Here is a 17,929-nt window from a genome sequence, read left to right as displayed (position 1 = left end):
GATGTTTCTCCCTTTGTGCCAGTGGATAAGAAACAAGGAGTTGTGGGGCACCTGGATGACTTGGTTGGTTGAGTGTCTGACTCTTGGTTTCAGCTCAGGTCATGATCTCACAGTTCATGGATTCAACCCCCATGTCAGGCTCTGCACTGACAGCTGCGGAGCCTGCTTGGGATTCTCTCTCTCTCTCTCTCTCTCTCTCTCTCTCTCTCTCTCTCTCTTTCTCTCCCCTCTCTCTGTCCCTCCTCTGCTCACTCTCTATCTCTTTCCCTCAAAATAAATAAACATTAAACAAAGAGTAGAGAGAATTGGGGGAAATAAGGAAGGATGGAAACACTTGGTAGAAAAATGCTGATTTAGGTTTTGAACATGGTAAATTCGAAGCACCGTTAGGGACATCCAGTTAGAGATGTCAAGTAGTCAGTTTTATGTACAATAAGGGTATAAAGTTCAGGAGAAACAGCTGTGTTGGAAATTTAAATTTGGGAATCTTTAACATATAGACTGTGGTTGAAACCATGGTTGAAACCATACCTTGAGAGTATATGTAGAATAGGAAAGAAGCAAGCCAAGGGCTAATTCTGGGATCCAATGGCTCTGAAGAGGTGAGATGGTGAATGAACCCTGCAAAAGAGACGGGAAAGAGATGGAAAGGAAAGGAAAGGACAGGAAAGGCTCATGGAATTCAAAGGAGGAGGGGGTTTTAAGAGACTCCACTGTGGTATGACCTAGAGAGTTCAAGAAGGACAGATGGTTGGGCTTGGCAGTTAGAAAGCCATGCTGATCTTGGGGAGAGCAGTTTCAGTGATGGGTCCGAAACCTACTTTGCAATGGGGATAAGGAAATAAAGGAAACAGTATGGACACTTGTGAGAATACTCGCTACCATGGGACAGAGAAAGAAGGTGTGCTACCTAGAGAAGGATGCAAGATTGAAGAAGAATTTTTATTTATTATGATGGGAGAAACTGGCACATAATATAGGCTGCAGCAAAGAAAACCATACAGAGGAAGAGACCAAAAATTCAGGAGAGAGAAGGGTTAATTTATAGAGCAAGTACAAGTTAGAGCCTCCTTGGGGAGATTTAGCCTCAAACTCAAGAGGAGATGGTTAACTTGAGGGTGAGATGGTAGGAAGTTGAGGAAGTTCTTCATGCCTGATAGCTGCATTACTCTATGCAATAAAAGCCAAGTTTCCATTTGCTGGAAGGAGAGGAGATATCCTGGAGTGCAGAGGGGCCTTGGAAAGAGTAAGTTTGGAAATAGAAAAGGAAGCTGACTTGGATATTGACTGGATTTATTGTGGTAATCTTTTTTGCAATTTATACAAACATTGAATCATTATGTTGTACACCCAAAACTAATATAATGTTATATGTCAATTATATCTCAACTAAAGAAAAAAAGAGGGGTGCCTGGGTAGCTCTGTCAGTTAAGCGTCCAACTTGATTTTGGCTCAGGCCATGATCTTGTGGCTGAGAGTTCGAGCCCCACGTCAGGCTCTGCACTGATAGCGTGGAGCCTGTTTGGGTTTTTCTCTCTCACTCTCTCTCTCTCCCCCTCCCCTGTTCATGTGCTCGCTCTCTCTTGCTCTCTCTCAAAATAAATAAACATTAAAAATAAAAAAGGAAAGAGCTGACTAGAAGAAACACATGGACAGATGGCCCAGTGGCACTGCATGAGTTAATCATGCATTTATAGTGGTATCTAAATTCATATGGTGATGGCACTTATCCAGAGATAGAGCACAGAAGGCTGATGGGTTAATCTAATGGGTTTTGTCCCTTGGTCAGGTGCTGGCAAGGGAACACAGGAAGACATTCCCTAGGGAGATGTTTAGATGGATACATGGGGTCATGGTAGGATAGGGGAGAAAATAAAATCAAGTGATTTTATTTTATTAGCTACCTGAGAAAAAAGGGTGAGAGGGCAAGGGACCATCAGTCTTAAGGAAGTAGAAAAGCAAATAAACCAGTTTTGGGAGAAAGATAGAATCTAGAGATCAAAGATCAATTTATTGGAGTTAAAACTTGGAAGGTGGAAGACTTCTGGGCACTAGCAAAACTCCTCCACAGAGTATTTCCACTTCCCCCCCCCCCACTCTTTTCTCTTTCTTTCTTCCCATTCTCCCTTCACTTCACTCAGAACCACGCTTTTTTTCTTCACTCCTCTCTGAAACAAGAATACCTTTAAAGAGCTTTAAATGGAGGAGTGACATGATTTGATATGAAATGTTCAGAGCAGCAAGAGACATTAAAATAAGATTTGTAGCAGCACTGATTGATACAACACTAGGAAATAATTAAATATTCATCAGTGGCATGGATAACGCTGCCTTTATTTAGTCTAAAAACAAAAATTAAGCTGCATTGCTCAGTGGTGTAGACAGGGGTAGTTAAACTTGGAAAACAAGGAAATGATTGTCAGAAAAGTAAAGATGCTGGTGACCTCTGGGAGAATGGAGGTTGTCTTCATCAGGGAGGACCCTTGGAGTATGTAGGGACTGGTAATATTCTAGTTCTTGATTGAGTAGTGGTTTTATGGGTAGCTCCTTTATAATTATTCTTCAAACCGTACATAGTTTTGCACTTTGCTGTATCATATATCCTAACTAAAGAGAAAACATGCATGGAATGATACATACCATATATAGGAGAGGGAGGAATGAAATTAGGGAGGTATATGCAGATACAACTGTGTTTGTGATATTGCATTTCATGAGCAGGGAGCTAAGTATTATCTATAATTGTTTATGTGTCTAAAACATTTAAATCAAAATGAAAACTCAAAAGATGATATGGAAAAGAAGATGGATGCTTTTGCTTCTGTTTTCATTTCCTTTCTGGTTGTTAAATTATTCAGTAAGTTAGAATCAGGAGGGAAAATTCAGTAGCTGAATCAGTACTCTGGAGATTTGCCAGCATTCAGTTCTTTTTGTTAGGGAGACATGGAGAATAGAATCCAGTTACTAATCTCAGGGCTTGATCTCAGGCCTGTTTGTTTGGTTTACTCTTGGAGAAGTGATCCCAGAGTATACCTGCCTGTATTCTGACAACAGCCCCCACCTCTGCATGAGTATGTGCTACTCATCCCATCCTTCTCTTAAAGGCTCACTGACCCTTCCCTGCAGCCTTCATGTGAACTGGCCTGGAAGTCATTCCACTGTTGGGTGGGGATAGCTGCTGCCAGCAAAGTGCCCTGCTTTCCCAGAAAGCCTGTTCCAACCCCTTCCCACTCATTCAGCAAGTCCTCATTCCAGGCTGCTGACCTTGGATCCAACCCCCCCTCCCCCCCCCCCCCCGCCCCGGCCCACCAAATGTGTAAACAGAAACAACTGGGAAACGGTATTACTAAAGGAAATCCTCAGCAGAAATGGAAAATGAAAACTCCAACACATTCAGAATGCAATGTAAAACTAGTTACACATGGATTTCCCTACCTCCCGAGCCTCTGGGTCTCCCTTCTCATTCTCTTTATACAGGCTTTCCTTAAGGAGTTGGAAAAACTGTCTTCCTGATTCAATTCTGTGGTTTTCTCACATGGATTCCTAGGGTGAGGAGAGGCCACCTGGGAGGGTGGAGAAATGGAAGGAAGCTGGTCCAGGTAACTCCATGTTGAGTGAATCAACCCAGGATCTGCTCAGACTTCTTGTTAGGTAAGATAATAAAATCCTCATTTAAGCCAAGTTTGGTCGCAGTTTCTGTTACAGCTGAAACGTCCTAATTGTCATGGGACAGAAAGAGGAAATTTTGTTATACATGTCCTTGGGAAGGGCTGGAGAGAGTAGTGATAGATAAGAGAAAGCCTCAAGGGGCCCTCTTTAGGGCAGTGCTACTCCAAGCGTGGTTCATGCACCTGCAGCATCAGGATAACTTGGGAGTTTGTCAGCCGTGCGAATGTAAGGGCTTCACTCCAGACAGACCAAATCAGATTCTCTGGAGGTAGGACTGGGACTCTGTATTTTAACAAGGTCCCCCTCCAGTGATTTCGATGCAACCGATGTGGGAGAAAACACTGACCTGGAACACTTCTCCACCTGGGAGTGTGATGGTCCAACAGAGGAAGTGCTGTGTGTGCCTCTAGCTCATTGCCCACCTCTCTGAAGCTGTTCCAGTCTTCTAGGTCTCAATTGCCTTTTCTGTCACAACAGTAGGATCAGATGAGGAACTGGGTGTAAAAATGGTTTGAAAGAGCTCAGAGCGTGATGCCTAGGAGAGTCAGTCCCTGAGCTGACCCAGCCCCTCCCAGGGGACACAGCCTGAGGCTGCAGACAGTATGTCAGCTTCTTTGGGTGGGGCCTGTGTCCATCCGCGGAGGAACTGGCACGTAGAGGATGGAGAGTCACTGTCATTTTTAACTGCACTCAGGTGCTCTTATTTTGAGGTTTCTTCTTTTCGGGTTCCTGCATGAGTCCATCAGGAAGGACTGGAAACCCAGGTTTTGCCCTTGTGGCCTGTGGAGGGTCGCCCGATCGCAATGCTGCCCCTCCTCTCTCACAACCTCAGCCGTCCTCCCGCCACACCCTCCGCATCCTCAAGACGTCCTCCCGCCGCCACCTCCACTGAGGTGACCTGGTCCTCCCCTCCTACGGATTTCCCCGGCCTTCGACGCCCAAGGAGACACAGAACCCACTGCCCTGAAGATAGAACAGCTAGTTCGAGAGCCCTGCCTGCTGTCTAGTTACTAGGCGTCGACTCCAATGCGGGAGCCACCCTCCGAGCCAACGAGGAGGGTCCGCGTAGATGTGGCGATCTCGCGCGCCGCCCTGTGCGCCGGGCGGATAGCGAATGGAAGGGGCGCGCCCGCTGGCCTGGGGACCAATCAGAGCAGGGCAGGCAAGCAGGTCCGGCTCCCAGTGGCCACTCGGGCGCAGACTCAACGCGTTGCCTGCTCTTGGACTGAATAAGCCTCCTGCCAATCAGGGGCGGAGCAAGAGGAGCCTCGGCCAATAGCGGGAGGCGGCCGGGTCAGGCCGGTGGCCCTGCGGTCCGCGCGGTGGTCCGTGAGCCCGTTGGCGCTGAGGGAGTGGCCGCCCTCCGGCTCTCGCGCGCTGCGCTCTCCACCCCCCCCCCACCCCGCCCCCGGGCCCGCCCGTCGGCCGCGCCGCGTCATGCCGGGCGCTGCTCGGCGCTAGTGCCCGGGGCCGCCGCCTCCCGCCCGCCCGAAGCCGCGCCCACTGTCCAGAGCCAGAGGGATGGTGGTAGTCACGGGGCGGGAGCCAGACAGCCGTCGCCCGGACGGTGCCATGTCCAGCTCCGACGCCGAAGACGACTTTCTGGAGCCGGCCACCCCGACGGCCACGCAGGCGGGGCACGCGCTGCCCCTGCTGCCCCAGGAGGTACCCGGGGGGTGGGGCGTGGGAAGGGGCGCAGAGGGAGAAGCAGGTGCCCGGCAGAACTGACCTTGGGGTGTGAGCAGCGCCGAGGCTGGGGTCGGGGCGGGGGGGGGGGGGGGGGTCGGGCTGAGGGCGGCGCCAGAAGAGCCGAGCTGCCCAGCCCACTCATCCTCCTGTAAAAGGCACAGGTGTGTCTTCCTGTCCCCGGGGGGGCACCTGATCTCCCCACCCCACGCCCCCCTCTTTCAGTGTTCACTCACTGCAAGGTTGGTTTACTCCCATCCCTAAGTCCCATCCTTAACAACTAGAGGAGGGAGGGTAGTCTGTGGGAAGGGAACCTTGGAGCCCCAAGAGATGAGAGTGTCTTCTAGAAAATCAGGGAGGAGGCCTTCGTGGTTGCCCAGACCCAACCTCCAGCTGCCCAGAAAGTGGGGTCAGGGACTCTGTGCAGATAAGAAGCAGGCTAATTAATAGATGTGTCCACACTCACCTGACACCTCCATGGCTTTCCTGCCCACTGGTCTTGATGTGATAACAGTATCACATTTAGAGCTGAAATGTCACTCAAGAGAAGGGGAAAGAGAAGGGAAGGTGGGGCCCTGCTGGGAGCTGAAGAGGGAGACAGAAGGTAGGAGCTAAGGTAGTGCTGGATGTGGGGGCCTGTGGGGTGTGGAGGAATCCTAGGAGAATGGACAGCTCCAGAGGGGCAGGGCTGGGCCAGGGGTGGCTCCTCCCCTGGGGATTAGAAGCCGGTGCCCTCGACATCATGAAACACAACAATGAGCACAACTCTAGAAGTACTCTTTGCAGTTGGGGGGGTGGAGCCGTTAGAAACACTGTGGTGCTTACTTTTCATGCACTGTCATTGGGGAAACAATGGGGTTTGAGACAAAGAGGCAACACCCAGAGACTGTAGGCCAGCTCCCCCCCAGATACATTGTTCCATGTGAGATCCAGAACAGTTTTTGGTTGCTTTTGCCTCTGTGCCTCAGTCTTTTCAGCTCTACTGTGGAGCAGACACTTGGATTCGTATGAGATATCCTTGGAAAAGGTGTAAAGAGCTCCAGAAATGTAAAGCATTCTTATCTCAAAATATGTGAGTCCTTGCTATGCACCTAGAATAGTTTTATTGGAGCTATAGACTAAGTAGAAGGCATTTGTTATCCTTTGGTTGCAGAAGAGTAACAGTGCATACGCACAGAAGAACTGTACATAACCTTTCTATTTCATGCATTCATTCACTCATTCATTTAATGCACACTTGGGTCTTTGCTGCATGCCAGGCACTGCACTAGGCTCTGGGTAACTTTGATTTAATGTACTTTTATCCTACTTTAGTTCACAAAGAACTTTTAAAAAGTTGATATTATTTTACTTATATGTGAAATCTAAAAAACAAACAAAAAAACAACAAAGCATAAATAGACCCATAAATACAGAGCACAAGCTGGTGGTTGCCAGAGGGCAGGAAGGGTGGAGGGATGGGCAAAATGGGTGAAGGGGAGTGGGAGGTATTTGCTTCTAGTCATGGAATAAATAATTCACGGGGATAAAAAGTACAACATAAGGAATACAGTCAGTGAAATCATAACGGTAATAAATGGTGGCAGGTGGTAGCTGCACTTGTAAGCATACCATGTAAAGACTTAACAAATTACAGTGTCACACACCCAAAACTAATGTAACGTTGTGCGTCAACTACACCTAAAAAAATGTAGGAAAAAAAACTGGAAGGCTGGGGGAAAGGACTATCTGGATAAACATACACTGGAGCCTTAGAGATGTAATATTGAAAAGTATGCACTCGTACAAAATTTTAGTCAGTCTGGAGGTTGTGGGAAAATTAGAGAGAACTGGCTTCATTTCTTTAAAACCACAAGCAGTGAAAGATATTCCCACCCTCCACCTCCCCCCAAAAAGGTCCTGAGTATTCTAGGGAGACCCTAGAACTTCTCCTGGCAAATCTATACCATCATTCCCTGTTCTTCCCCCTGCCCTTGCCTCCGGAACCTTAGCTGGACGGGGGACTGATCTCACTCTACAGATTAAGAAAGAAGCAGTGAGGTACAAAGAATGAGGAGTGGATGCCTGGAATTGTTCCACAAACACCTATGAGCCCTGCTGCGGGTGGCCTCATGATTAGTGAACAAGATGCCGTCCCTGCCCTCAGGAAGCTTGAGGTCTAGAAGGGAGAGCTGACAGAGGAAAATGACTGCTGGTGTACCGTGCTAGGCGAGGAGGGTGTGTGGTCCATGGTGAAGGCACGATGGAGGGAATGTTCAGTTAACTCTGTCTTGGGTGCATGTGAGGAACAATAGAGGAGAAATGCTTACAGAATTGGGAAACTTAAAGAGAAGCTTTTATTTTTTAAGAAAGAGAGAGTGTGCGCATGTGCACACAACTTGGGGACGGGCAGAGGGAGAGAGAATCTTAAGCAGGCTCCACACTCAGCATGGAGCCCAGCATAGGACTCCATCTCACAAGCCTGGGATCATGACCTGAGCTGAAATCAAGTCAGCTACCTAACCGACTGAGCCACCCAGGCGCTCTGAAGAGAAACTTTTAGAATGCGCGGATGCTGCTAACCTATATGGTGCCTTGGTGTGTATTAGAGAAAGGACACACAGCTGGGCTAGCAGATCACTCTCAGATCGGTGTCCTTGTGCAGTGAACAGCATACACCACACACGGGGCAAATGCATTTGCCAGATGGACAAAGGGAGAGTGGAAAGAACATTCTGGACAGAGAAGACAGCATGAGCAAGGGCATAAAAGTGACAAGTTCAGGAAGTAGAAAAGAGGACAATGACGGCTTTGAACTCCAGAACAGCGATAGCAGAATTGGGGTGGGAAGGCCTGATTTAATGGCTGTGGGTGGGGGGGGGGGGGAGTGGGTAGGACTTGGCAACTGATGAGTGTGGGGAAAGAGAGGAGAGAGAAGAACACTCAGAAAGACTCCTGGATTTTAGCGTTGGGTGACTGAATGGTGTAGCACTAATAAGACCCCAGAAGACCACAATCAGAGCAGCCTCTGTTCTCATTCCCCAATGCCTGGCTGAAAGTGCCGGTGGTTCCTTTCCAGTTTCCTGAGGTTGTTCCCCTTAACATTGGAGGGGCTCACTTCACCACACGCCTGTCTACCCTGCGGCGCTATGAAGACACCATGCTGGCGGCCATGTTCAGCGGGCGACATTACATTCCCACAGACTCCGAGGGCCGGTACTTCATTGACCGGGATGGCACCCACTTTGGGTATGTTTCTCCCTCTATGATCAACCTTATAGTTCTAGTAAGTAGGACCTGGGCTTCAATATGGGGCTTTGGTATCTTCCATTAATACCCAGAAAAGAAAATAGCAAATGTACTGATGGAATTTAATAAATGTGCTTATTGAATTGGATCAAAAGCCATAGTATCTTTCCCAGAGGAGACAAGGACAGCCAGAGAGAGCCCAGGTGCCACACACTGGCTGGATGTGATGAAATTGGAGACTAGGAAGTTGTCATCTGTATGGAAAAGGTGTGATGCCACCTATAGGCAGGGGAGCCCCAAAACAACTTCTTGGAGAATATCCTCAGATTCAGATTCTGGGGCTCCACATTGCCATTAGGGAGGGACATGGTGTATGACCGTGGTTCTCAGACTTTCTTTGATGGTTTAAAACAAATGAACAAAAAAGGTGGAGGAAGGGCCAACATATGATTGCCATCTTTTAATTTTGCCAAGAAAAGCCTTTAGAAAAAAACAAACAAACACCTTCAATTGTGACTGTCATTTTAACGCTAAAACACAGAAAGACACAATCTCAGAAAAGAAAATAGCCCTTCCCAAGGAAGGACTTCTGATACCTTAACACGTAAACAATTTAAAGACTTTATGTCTTAGTTTCCTTGCTTGTGAAATGAGAAATAATTACAGCTGCCTCACAGGCCTGCCATGCCGATTACGTAAAAAGCCTTGGTGTGACCCCTCACCGGGTCCTTCCAGAGCATGTGGCTGAAGCTCTTTGCCCCTTCAGTCTAACTTTGGAGATGACTACAGAACTAACATGATTCTTGACCTTCAACACATTGGCTAAGGAGTCAGAAAGTCTCCAACCACTACGTATCTGTGCTGGCCTCCCAAGTAGGATCGCCTGCACTGGGAGAAAGGTCATTTTTATCCTCAGAAAGGAGCCTCTGGTCATGCAATTTGCTTTGAAGCATCTGGGTTTCCCCATTGGGCTGTCAGCTGCCTCCAATGCTGAGAAAACAAAGTGTCACATCGCTCTGCAGAGCTATAAAAAGATTTTTGTTTGCAGGCTGTTTGGGGGAGGAAAGTGCTGGCCCCAGCTGGCAACTCCCACAGCACTCTTAGCTGGGCCTTGCCCTGGGGTCATGTTTTTCAGAGCAGACCAAGGTTTGCTTAAGATCCTAGAGGACTAATTTGGGAAGGGGTTGTGGGGAGGAGGAACAGGCTTTGGCTCTAAGCTGATGTGCCCATGCCCAGGTGGCCATAGCTGGAGAGGGTCAGAGCTGGGCCAGGGTGTGGCGGAAAGCAGGATATTGTGGCATTTATCCTCAGGCTGCTAGACTCCAATGGTCTGTGATTCATCATCAGCAGATGAAGTTGCTTAAAGACTCAGAGAAAATAAAATAGGGGCTCAGGGCATTTGATCAGGTACATTTCTCTGCTGGGGCAGCTCATGTGTCCCTCGCACCCACCAGGGAGGCTGTTTGGGTCACCACCTGGGGCAGTTTCCCACTGTGATCAGTGAGTAACACTTTGGACTAGAGTCTGGACCACTATGGGTATGGACTTGGAGTCAACCATGACTGCATCTGGGCCTCTGCTAGCTGTAGCTCCTTGAGTAAGGGTATTCTTTAACCTCTCTGAGCCCCTCTTTTTCTTCATTTAAAAATGGACCTAAGATGGCACTTAAATGTCATTGAAGGGATTAAATGGGGTAACACACAAATAGTAGCTGACCCAGACTAATACTTAGTGATTGTTACTACCGTTACATCATGGTCATAGACAAACTATTGAGGCAACATCTTGATCTTGGGGTTTACTCACATTATCTTTACAGAAGTAAAGACCTTGCCACACTTAACTGGCGATGGATCTGATTATGATTACTCTTAGCACCAAAGAATCTGAAGATGGAATTAAAAGAACTGAATTTTTATTTTAAGAAAATGCAGTATGTGATTTTATTCATTCGAGAAACCAATTTGTCCAGGTGTTCAGGGTAGCATTTGCTGTCCATATAGCTACAAAATAAGATGAATGGCAAAGAAATATAGAAAATGGGGAAGGCTACTACATTGCTAGTGGAAACATAAAATGCTACAACCATTTTGTTAAGCATGCGCTTCACCTTATGACTGAACAATTCTCCTAATATTTAGCCAAGAGAAGTTGGTGCGTGTGTCCACAGAAAGTCTTATACAGGAATGTTCATCACAGCTTTACTCATAAGAGCCCTAAACTGGAAACAACTCAACTGTCCATCAGCAGGAGAATGGGTTAAATCAATTATAGTAGATCCAGCCACTTACATGAGTTTTAAGATGAGGCAAAACTAATCTTTGTTGACAGAATTCTGGGATTGAATGAGAAGAGGCAGAGGGAAACTTTGAGGAGATTGAAATGTTCTGTATCTTGGTCTAGGTGGTGGTTATAATAAAACTATACAATTAAGGTTTGTACATTTGAAAAAAAAGATTTGTACATTTGTTGCATATTAATTAGACCTCAATTTAAATATATATGTCTTAAGGAGCCTAGAATATGTATGTTTCCATTATTCCTATATATACCCAAAAATAACAATACCTAATAAAATAAATATACCTAATGATAATTATAAATGTAATAATGATGATACTGATAATAACAGCTATTAATGCTTATTGAGGACTTACCTTGTGCCAGGTATTTTCTAAGCACTTTTTAATCATTTAATCCCTTCATACCGTTACAAGGTAGTTTTTAAATTTTCCCTCATTTTACAGATGGGAAAATCAAGGCACAGAGAGGTTAAGTTCACCTCTCCAAGGTCACACAGCTAGTAGTCTGGTTCCAGACTCTGTGCTCTAACCACTGTGTGACACTGCCCGGATCCATTAGCTCCTTCTCACCAACCCTCTTTCCTTCCTGCTCAGAGATGTGCTGAATTTCCTGCGCTCAGGGGACCTGCCACCCCGGGAGCGTGTACGGGCTGTGTACAAAGAGGCTCAGTACTATGCCATCGGGCCCCTCCTGGAGCAGCTAGAGAACATGCAGCCTCTGAAGGGGGAGAAAGTGCGCCAGGCATTTCTGGGACTCATGCCTTATTACAAAGGTGAGGTGTCAACTGCCCAGGGTGGTTGAGGTGTGGGAAAGGAGGGTTGCGAGGCATCTGTGTGTGCATAGGTCGTCACCAGGAGAGGTGGGTCTAAGATGTATCTGTATTACTCAGGATCAGAGAGACTTCTGCTTCCCCTTCTGCTCTCCCCTCCCAGTCAAACTGGGAAGATTCAGGTTCAATAGGGCCCACTTTTGCTGTGACATCATCAGATCACATTTCAAAAGGATGATCCTCATTCTATCCTTTTGGTTTCTTTTGCCTTGGAGACCCATGATCCCTGTTTAAGTTTGTGCCTTTCACAGGCCCAGAGTCCCTTCCCCAGGATCTGCCTCTTCCCTGTTGGATCATGCCTTCACCGGGGCTCTCTCTTTGTGCCCTGATGCTGCCTTGCCCACTGCCCCCCGACCTCCTGACCCCTGTCCCAGTGATGGGTGCTGTGTTCACCCCCCTAGACCACTTGGAGCGGATTGTGGAGATTGCCCGGCTGCGTGCAGTACAGCGGAAGGCCCGTTTTGCCAAGCTCAAGGTCTGTGTCTTCAAGGAGGAGATGCCCATCACCCCCTATGAGTGTCCGCTTCTCAACTCCCTGCGCTTCGAGCGGAGTGAGAGTGATGGGCAGCTCTTTGAGCACCACTGCGAAGTGGATGTGTCTTTTGGGCCCTGGGAGGCTGTGGCTGATGTTTATGACCTACTGCACTGCCTGGTCACGGACCTCTCAGCCCAGGGCCTCACTGTGGACCATCAGTGCATCGGGGTGTGTGACAAGCACCTCATCAACCACTACTACTGCAAGCGCCCCATCTATGAGTTCAAGATCACATGGTGGTGAGTAGCCCGGGTAGGGAACAGAGTCCTATCAGGGAGGGTGTCCATTCCCCTTAGTGGCGCTGGGAGTAAGATCCCTGGAAGGGATACTGACTGCCCCAGACCTGCTGAGGTGAGGACCAAGTCCTGAGGCACAGCTCCAAGGGGACGGAGGTCTCCCAGCTGTACCTCGGGGTCAGGCTCAGGGCTTGTGGCCCACAGGGACCTGGTGCCTGGATTCACCTGACCTCTCCTCAAGGCACAGCAGTCTCTGCCTGAGGCTTAGGGGTCTGGGTAGCTAGGGCTTGACCAGAAAGTCCAGAGAGGTTTTGTCACTCTTGTTCTTGCAAGAGAGTTTCTGCCCTTTTTAGAGCCACGTTACCAAACTGTTGTAGGCATAATCACTTCCTCAACCCTGTTCACGTATCCCTTCCTTGTGCCTAGTGTATAGGTATGAACACAGAATATGATGGGGGGTTTACCCAGGTAGCCGCCCCACAGCCCCTGGCTGAAGAAGAAGCATCTTCTCTCCCTCTTCCCCCAGGGATAGTTCCATGCTTTGTTTTAGGATGTGGAAAGACTCTTCCTCCTGGAACATATTCTTCACCACTTTTTGGAGATGTAACCGTAGTTGCCAAAGCCATGTACCAGGTTGGCCTTAGAAAAGCACAATGTTTACAGCCCTGCCTTAGGGCCTTGGCTTCTCCTACCTTCCACCAACCTTCCTTGTTTGAAGGGTTATCTTCTCAGGGCTGTAATGCAGATTTCAGAGGTTCCTTTTGAAGATTTCCCTGAATCGAGCAGATAAGTTGCATAGATCTTCTGTTATCTTTGAGATGTAACATCCTTTCTAGAGGCTCAGAATATCTCTTTGGCTGCCATTTCATGTGTTAGCATCCAATTTGTGGTGAACCTCCTTAGATAGAAACCCCCTGTGTTTTTAACCCTATTGCTTTATCCTGCTAATGTTCTCCTAGGAGAGTGTCTGTTCTGAGGAGGCAAAGAAAGGGTTGGGTGGGAGGCACAGCTATCCCGGGAGCTGTAGGAAGATAGCAGCACTTCCATCGTGTTTTACTGTCCCCATTTCAGAGACAGAAAAAGATTCACAAGGCTCTGTTCCCACTGCATTTCCTTCTTGCTCCATGTGCAGACTAGGGTGGTCAGTCGGATGTGGACACACATCCCCTAAAGGAAGAGCCGTGCAGCACCAGTAAGCGGAACGTAACATTTCTGTGCTGCATTAGAGACTTCTCCATGTGATCGTGATTGTGCTTGATTGTTCCTGGGTGTTTTGTAGAGAGATTTTTTTGTATATAAAAAACTAGTGAGGACAGCCTCATTGGTCTCAGTCCTGTGAGACCAATGGTTGGTGATGTAGGGAAGGGGTAGCTAAAGATGTCTGTATCCTTCTAAGGAAGAGAAGGCCAAGCCTTAGGACCTTGGCAGAACTCCTTCATAGGGCAATGACCTCCTGGCCCTCTGTGGCAACAGGGATTCCAGGGCATGGTTTTGCACTCTTATGTTGTGTTCTTATATGGTGGAACAGAGGTATAGAATGAGATCTAAGAGGAAAGTATACAGTCAGTTGTTCAGGTTCCAAGGTATGCATCCCTTCTATTGTTCTCATCCACAGATGAATCATCACTTTTCTGGAGTTGATTTCCCTGCTTGAAACTTAGTCCAACAGCATGCCTCTTGTCTTGTTCTAACAGAAGTCTTTCATTTAAGTTGCTCCAGTTGGTGTTACTGCCTAATACAGATTCATTTTTAGACAGACACTGAGGCAAGCTATTCAGGAGAAAGGCAGTATGAGTAGAAAGCAGACAATTAATCCTAGTGCTTTCAGGAATCTGGCCTTGGCCCTGTCTCTCTCCCACCCTTGTCACAGAGTATCACAGTACTTGGTTATTTAGAGTCCATGCACGTAGGATGGAGTGATTGGTTTGCTCAAAAACAATCCCTGAAGACAAGCTTGGAGCTGCAGAGATGCTGCACAAGGACACTGTCCTTGTGCCTCTTGCTAGAGACACCCCTTTGTATCCGCTCTGCCCCTGTGTTGTTCTCACAGTGGTGTGTTCTGTGCCATTGTGGGGGAGACAAGGCGCTGGGCCAGTAGACCAGGCAGCACAGGGATACTGGCAGCCAGCTTAGAGCTCTTTCCAAACGAAGTAAAAGAATTCAGTGGCCCAATTTGGCCATTCTCTGATGAGAAGCCAAGGCCAGGCTGAAAAGTGCTTTTGGATGTGGTGGTGGTGGTAATGGCCTCCAAATAAAGGTCATATCTGAGGAAGAGACTTCTCCCAGTTGTATCCTTTCTCAACTCTAACTGGTCAACTCTAGAGCATAAGAACGGTTGGGTTAGGAAGGAGGGCCCCAAAGGATGAACACTGCTTCCCAGTCAAAAGGGAGTATATTTTCATAGCATTCTTGTGCATCGTGTTGATGGGTCAAACCAAAGTGCCTGCCTTTGGAGCTTCCATTGTGTTTGCGGGCACCTTTTCTCCCAGGTGTCATGCTCACTGGTTGGGAAGGTGAAAGTTTTAGGATACAGGATCGTGTGGTGCAATAGCAGCCATAACAAAATTCAATAAAAATGAAAAAGTTAACTAATGGCACAAAAAAGATTGAAGCAAAACCACAATGAAACACATCACACCATCCCAGAAGGGGGAATTCTTTGGGTAGCACTCTAAATAGAAGAAATACAGGACTCGTCACCACCCTTATTCTACCTTCGGTTAATTCACAAGGCTGTCCAGTGCTTATCACGTGGCAAGGAGTCAACTGTGCTCTGAAAGTTTCTATTCTTTCTTCCTGGGGCTGAGGATATTCTGGGAGCTGTCTGAACCTTGTGCCTCAGGCTGGTCAGGTGACCTTATCTTCCTGTTCTGGGTTGCTTGTTGGAAGACTAGGAAGAATGACATTTGCAAACCACAAAGTGGGGTGAGCCTCAGTGTGCATTCTTGGCCTCAGCTGGATTTTGAAGAGGTTAAGACAAATGACAACAACAACAAAAAAACAAAAACTACTCACACTGATCCCAGTTAGAATTTCAGATATCCTTCTGCATACCTTCTGTCCATATTTGATTCTAAGTGATTAAGCTTTCTTGGGCACCATTTTGCTGCGACTCTTTCATGAAGGTAGTGGCTGCCTTGTGATCCTTAAAAGAGGGAGGCTCTATTCATCAGAAGCCAGAGTGTGAGAGACTGGGGTGGGAGAGGCACTTTCTGGAATTCTGGAAGAATCATACATGTATACATATGTTAATTGGGAGAAGGGTGGGTGGGCAGGGGTTGAGGAGGAGGGAACAAAGACTGGGTATAGGAACAGGTTGCCTCTGGAGTATGGGAGGTCACCTGGGTCCATTGTCTTCCTTCTGTACGGTGTTGGGTTCGTGTACATGGTATAACATTTCCTATGTTCGTTCACTCCCTGTCTGTGAGCGCTTTGGTGCATGGAGCCTCAGTACCCTCACGTGGCATTAAAGTAAAGAATTAGAACCTGGGTGCTGTGCCTTTCTTTTTTAGAGACTTACTCTCATCCCTCCTCTGCCCCCCACTGTGCGAGCAAATCACAGACTATGTCTCGATTTCTGCTTAAAATGTGTTATATTTTTAAATACTCAGCTAAATAAAAGAGGCTCTTTCCTGAGACCAGCCCCTGAACTTCTGCCCTGACTTGAAGTTAGAGGGAGATGGGCACCATGAAGGCCCTTCTGCAGTAACTGTAGCCTTGTCTCTGTTCCAGGTAGGAGTGTGCCCACCCAGCCTAGGCTTTGCCCTCTTGTGTTGAGAGGTCTTCAGGGGAAGAAGATACCACAGTTGCACGGTCACTCTGTAGCTAACAGCCATGTCAGGTGGTTCTGAAAGAAATCCCTCCTATCATGTCACCACTTCTTTCAAGGGCGAGATAAATGGCTCTAAGCTTATGTAAGCCTTAGTGGTTAAGACCTTTACTTGAGGAAAATGGGTATAAGTTGCCCTTCCTCTGAAAGCAGAGTTTGACACCTTCCTGGCTAATGAGTGTCCTCATCAGGATGCCCCATGGAGTCACTTAATGGAATCACTTTCATGGAAAGGTGAGTTCTGACATGCTGGGTAGCTATGCCACCCTCCAACTGCTTCCTTAAATCTCTGATTATTCTGACTTTTAAACAAAAGCACTGCTGCATTACCTGTGCCAAATGTATTCCCTGACCTAATTACTGTGCACACAATCACATAGTAATGATACACTAATAATACTTAATAAGTTGGAAACTGAAGCTCATGGAGACATAATTGCTTCAAGGGCAGATAGCTAGTAAATGGCCAAGTCAGGATTCAAACCCAGGGCCCTTTTCGGAAATCCTCACAGGTGTTCAACAGAGCCCTCCCTTCTTGTCAGTGGGACACTGACAACAGAGCTCAGTGTCCCACCTCTGAGACTCAGGGCTTCACCCTGCTTCAGTCTGTGCAGAGTTTAAAAGCAGATACTCTAGAAGTCATATTAGAAAACTTCCTTGGATGCGTAGGTCTTAAGTAGTCCCTGAGTATTAAGGAGCTAGCTGGGGTCCCCAGTGTGCCGCCCTTCTTAGTAAGGGGCACATGTTTGCTAGATGGAGAAGGACCCTGCTCATGGGCAATGAGTGGAGGTCAGTAGTGGCTCTCTGGCTGGATCCTGGGTATGGCAGGATGATCCGGGACAGCTTGAGTTAATCAGACTCTTGCAGCCTCCTGGCCTAACCACACAGATGCAGCCTGATCATGTGGGGAGTGTGCCTGAGGCCGCGGCCCTCCTTCAGGGACCCCTGGCATCAAGAGAATAATTGAATGTGAGGCTCTTTAGTGTGGCTCGGGGGATGCTGTGTGCCTGGCTGGGGACTTCCGACCCTTAGATCTGGGTCTCAATGCTGCCTATTTGTTCCTTTGTCATCATTTTGAAGATGATCTCTTAGCTAGCTTTGGTTACCTTTCATTTTGATTTGCTTAACTTCTAGCATGTTGTTCAAGCTTGTGTTCACTTACCTTTAACTTCCTGTCCTTTGACTCCTTACCATTTTGTTTTTCCTTTCATGTACTTTATACCGTTCTCTATTTTTTAAACATAATTTTAAACTTTATTTCTAACATAACTTTAAAATAAAATGCCTATATGAACAGGATGCCAATGAGCATCTTGTTCTGAGCAAGAGTAATTATGTGCCTTTTTTCCCTTCTCCAGTCATTTCTACAATGATCTTACTAGCTGTGAACATTAGGCATCTCATTTCTCCCTTAGATGAATATTTTCTTCTAAAGTCTAAATATAAGGAAAAACTGATAGTGTTATTACAAAAGTCGTGGATCTGATGTCCAAGCTTTTACCTCCCCCTCCACAAAGCTCCCTTCCCAGCATACACACACAGTAACAGTCAGTTGAGCCTTAGAAACGAGGCAGCCCCATTCCTGATTGCTAAGGACTTCTTCCGTCACACAC

At 47.3% G+C, this 17,929-nt stretch overlaps 1 protein-coding gene across 1 annotated transcript; it reads left to right on the top strand.

The window, feature by feature from the left end:
* The first annotated feature begins 5,064 nt into the window (after positions 1-5,064).
* KCTD7 (potassium channel tetramerization domain containing 7) lies at positions 5,065-17,648 on the top strand. The gene is made up of 5 exons (XM_023246874.2): positions 5,065-5,334; positions 8,414-8,583; positions 11,481-11,659; positions 12,118-12,490; positions 16,220-17,648. Exons 1-5 carry the CDS (start codon positions 5,191-5,193, stop codon positions 16,221-16,223), a joined length of 870 nt encoding a protein of 289 aa, XP_023102642.1. The 5' UTR covers positions 5,065-5,190; the 3' UTR covers positions 16,224-17,648.
* Positions 17,649-17,929: the final 281 nt, after the last annotated feature.

Source organism: Felis catus, chromosome E3 (genome assembly GCF_018350175.1).
Source record: "Felis catus isolate Fca126 chromosome E3, F.catus_Fca126_mat1.0, whole genome shotgun sequence".
Taxonomy (NCBI): domain Eukaryota; kingdom Metazoa; phylum Chordata; class Mammalia; order Carnivora; family Felidae; genus Felis; species Felis catus.
This window is presented reverse-complemented; position numbering and strand designations above follow the sequence as displayed.

Bases quoted from the DNA above. Each gene is read 5' to 3' on its own strand.
- KCTD7 (XM_023246874.2), top strand. From the start codon at position 5,191: ATGGTGGTAGTCACGGGGCGGGAGCCAGACAGCCGTCGCCCGGACGGT. The intron at 5,335-8,413 runs GTACCCGGGGGG...GTTCCTTTCCAG, and splicing joins TGCCCCTGCTGCCCCAGGAG to TTTCCTGAGGTTGTTCCCCT. The intron at 8,584-11,480 runs GTATGTTTCTCC...CTTCCTGCTCAG, and splicing joins CGGGATGGCACCCACTTTGG to AGATGTGCTGAATTTCCTGC.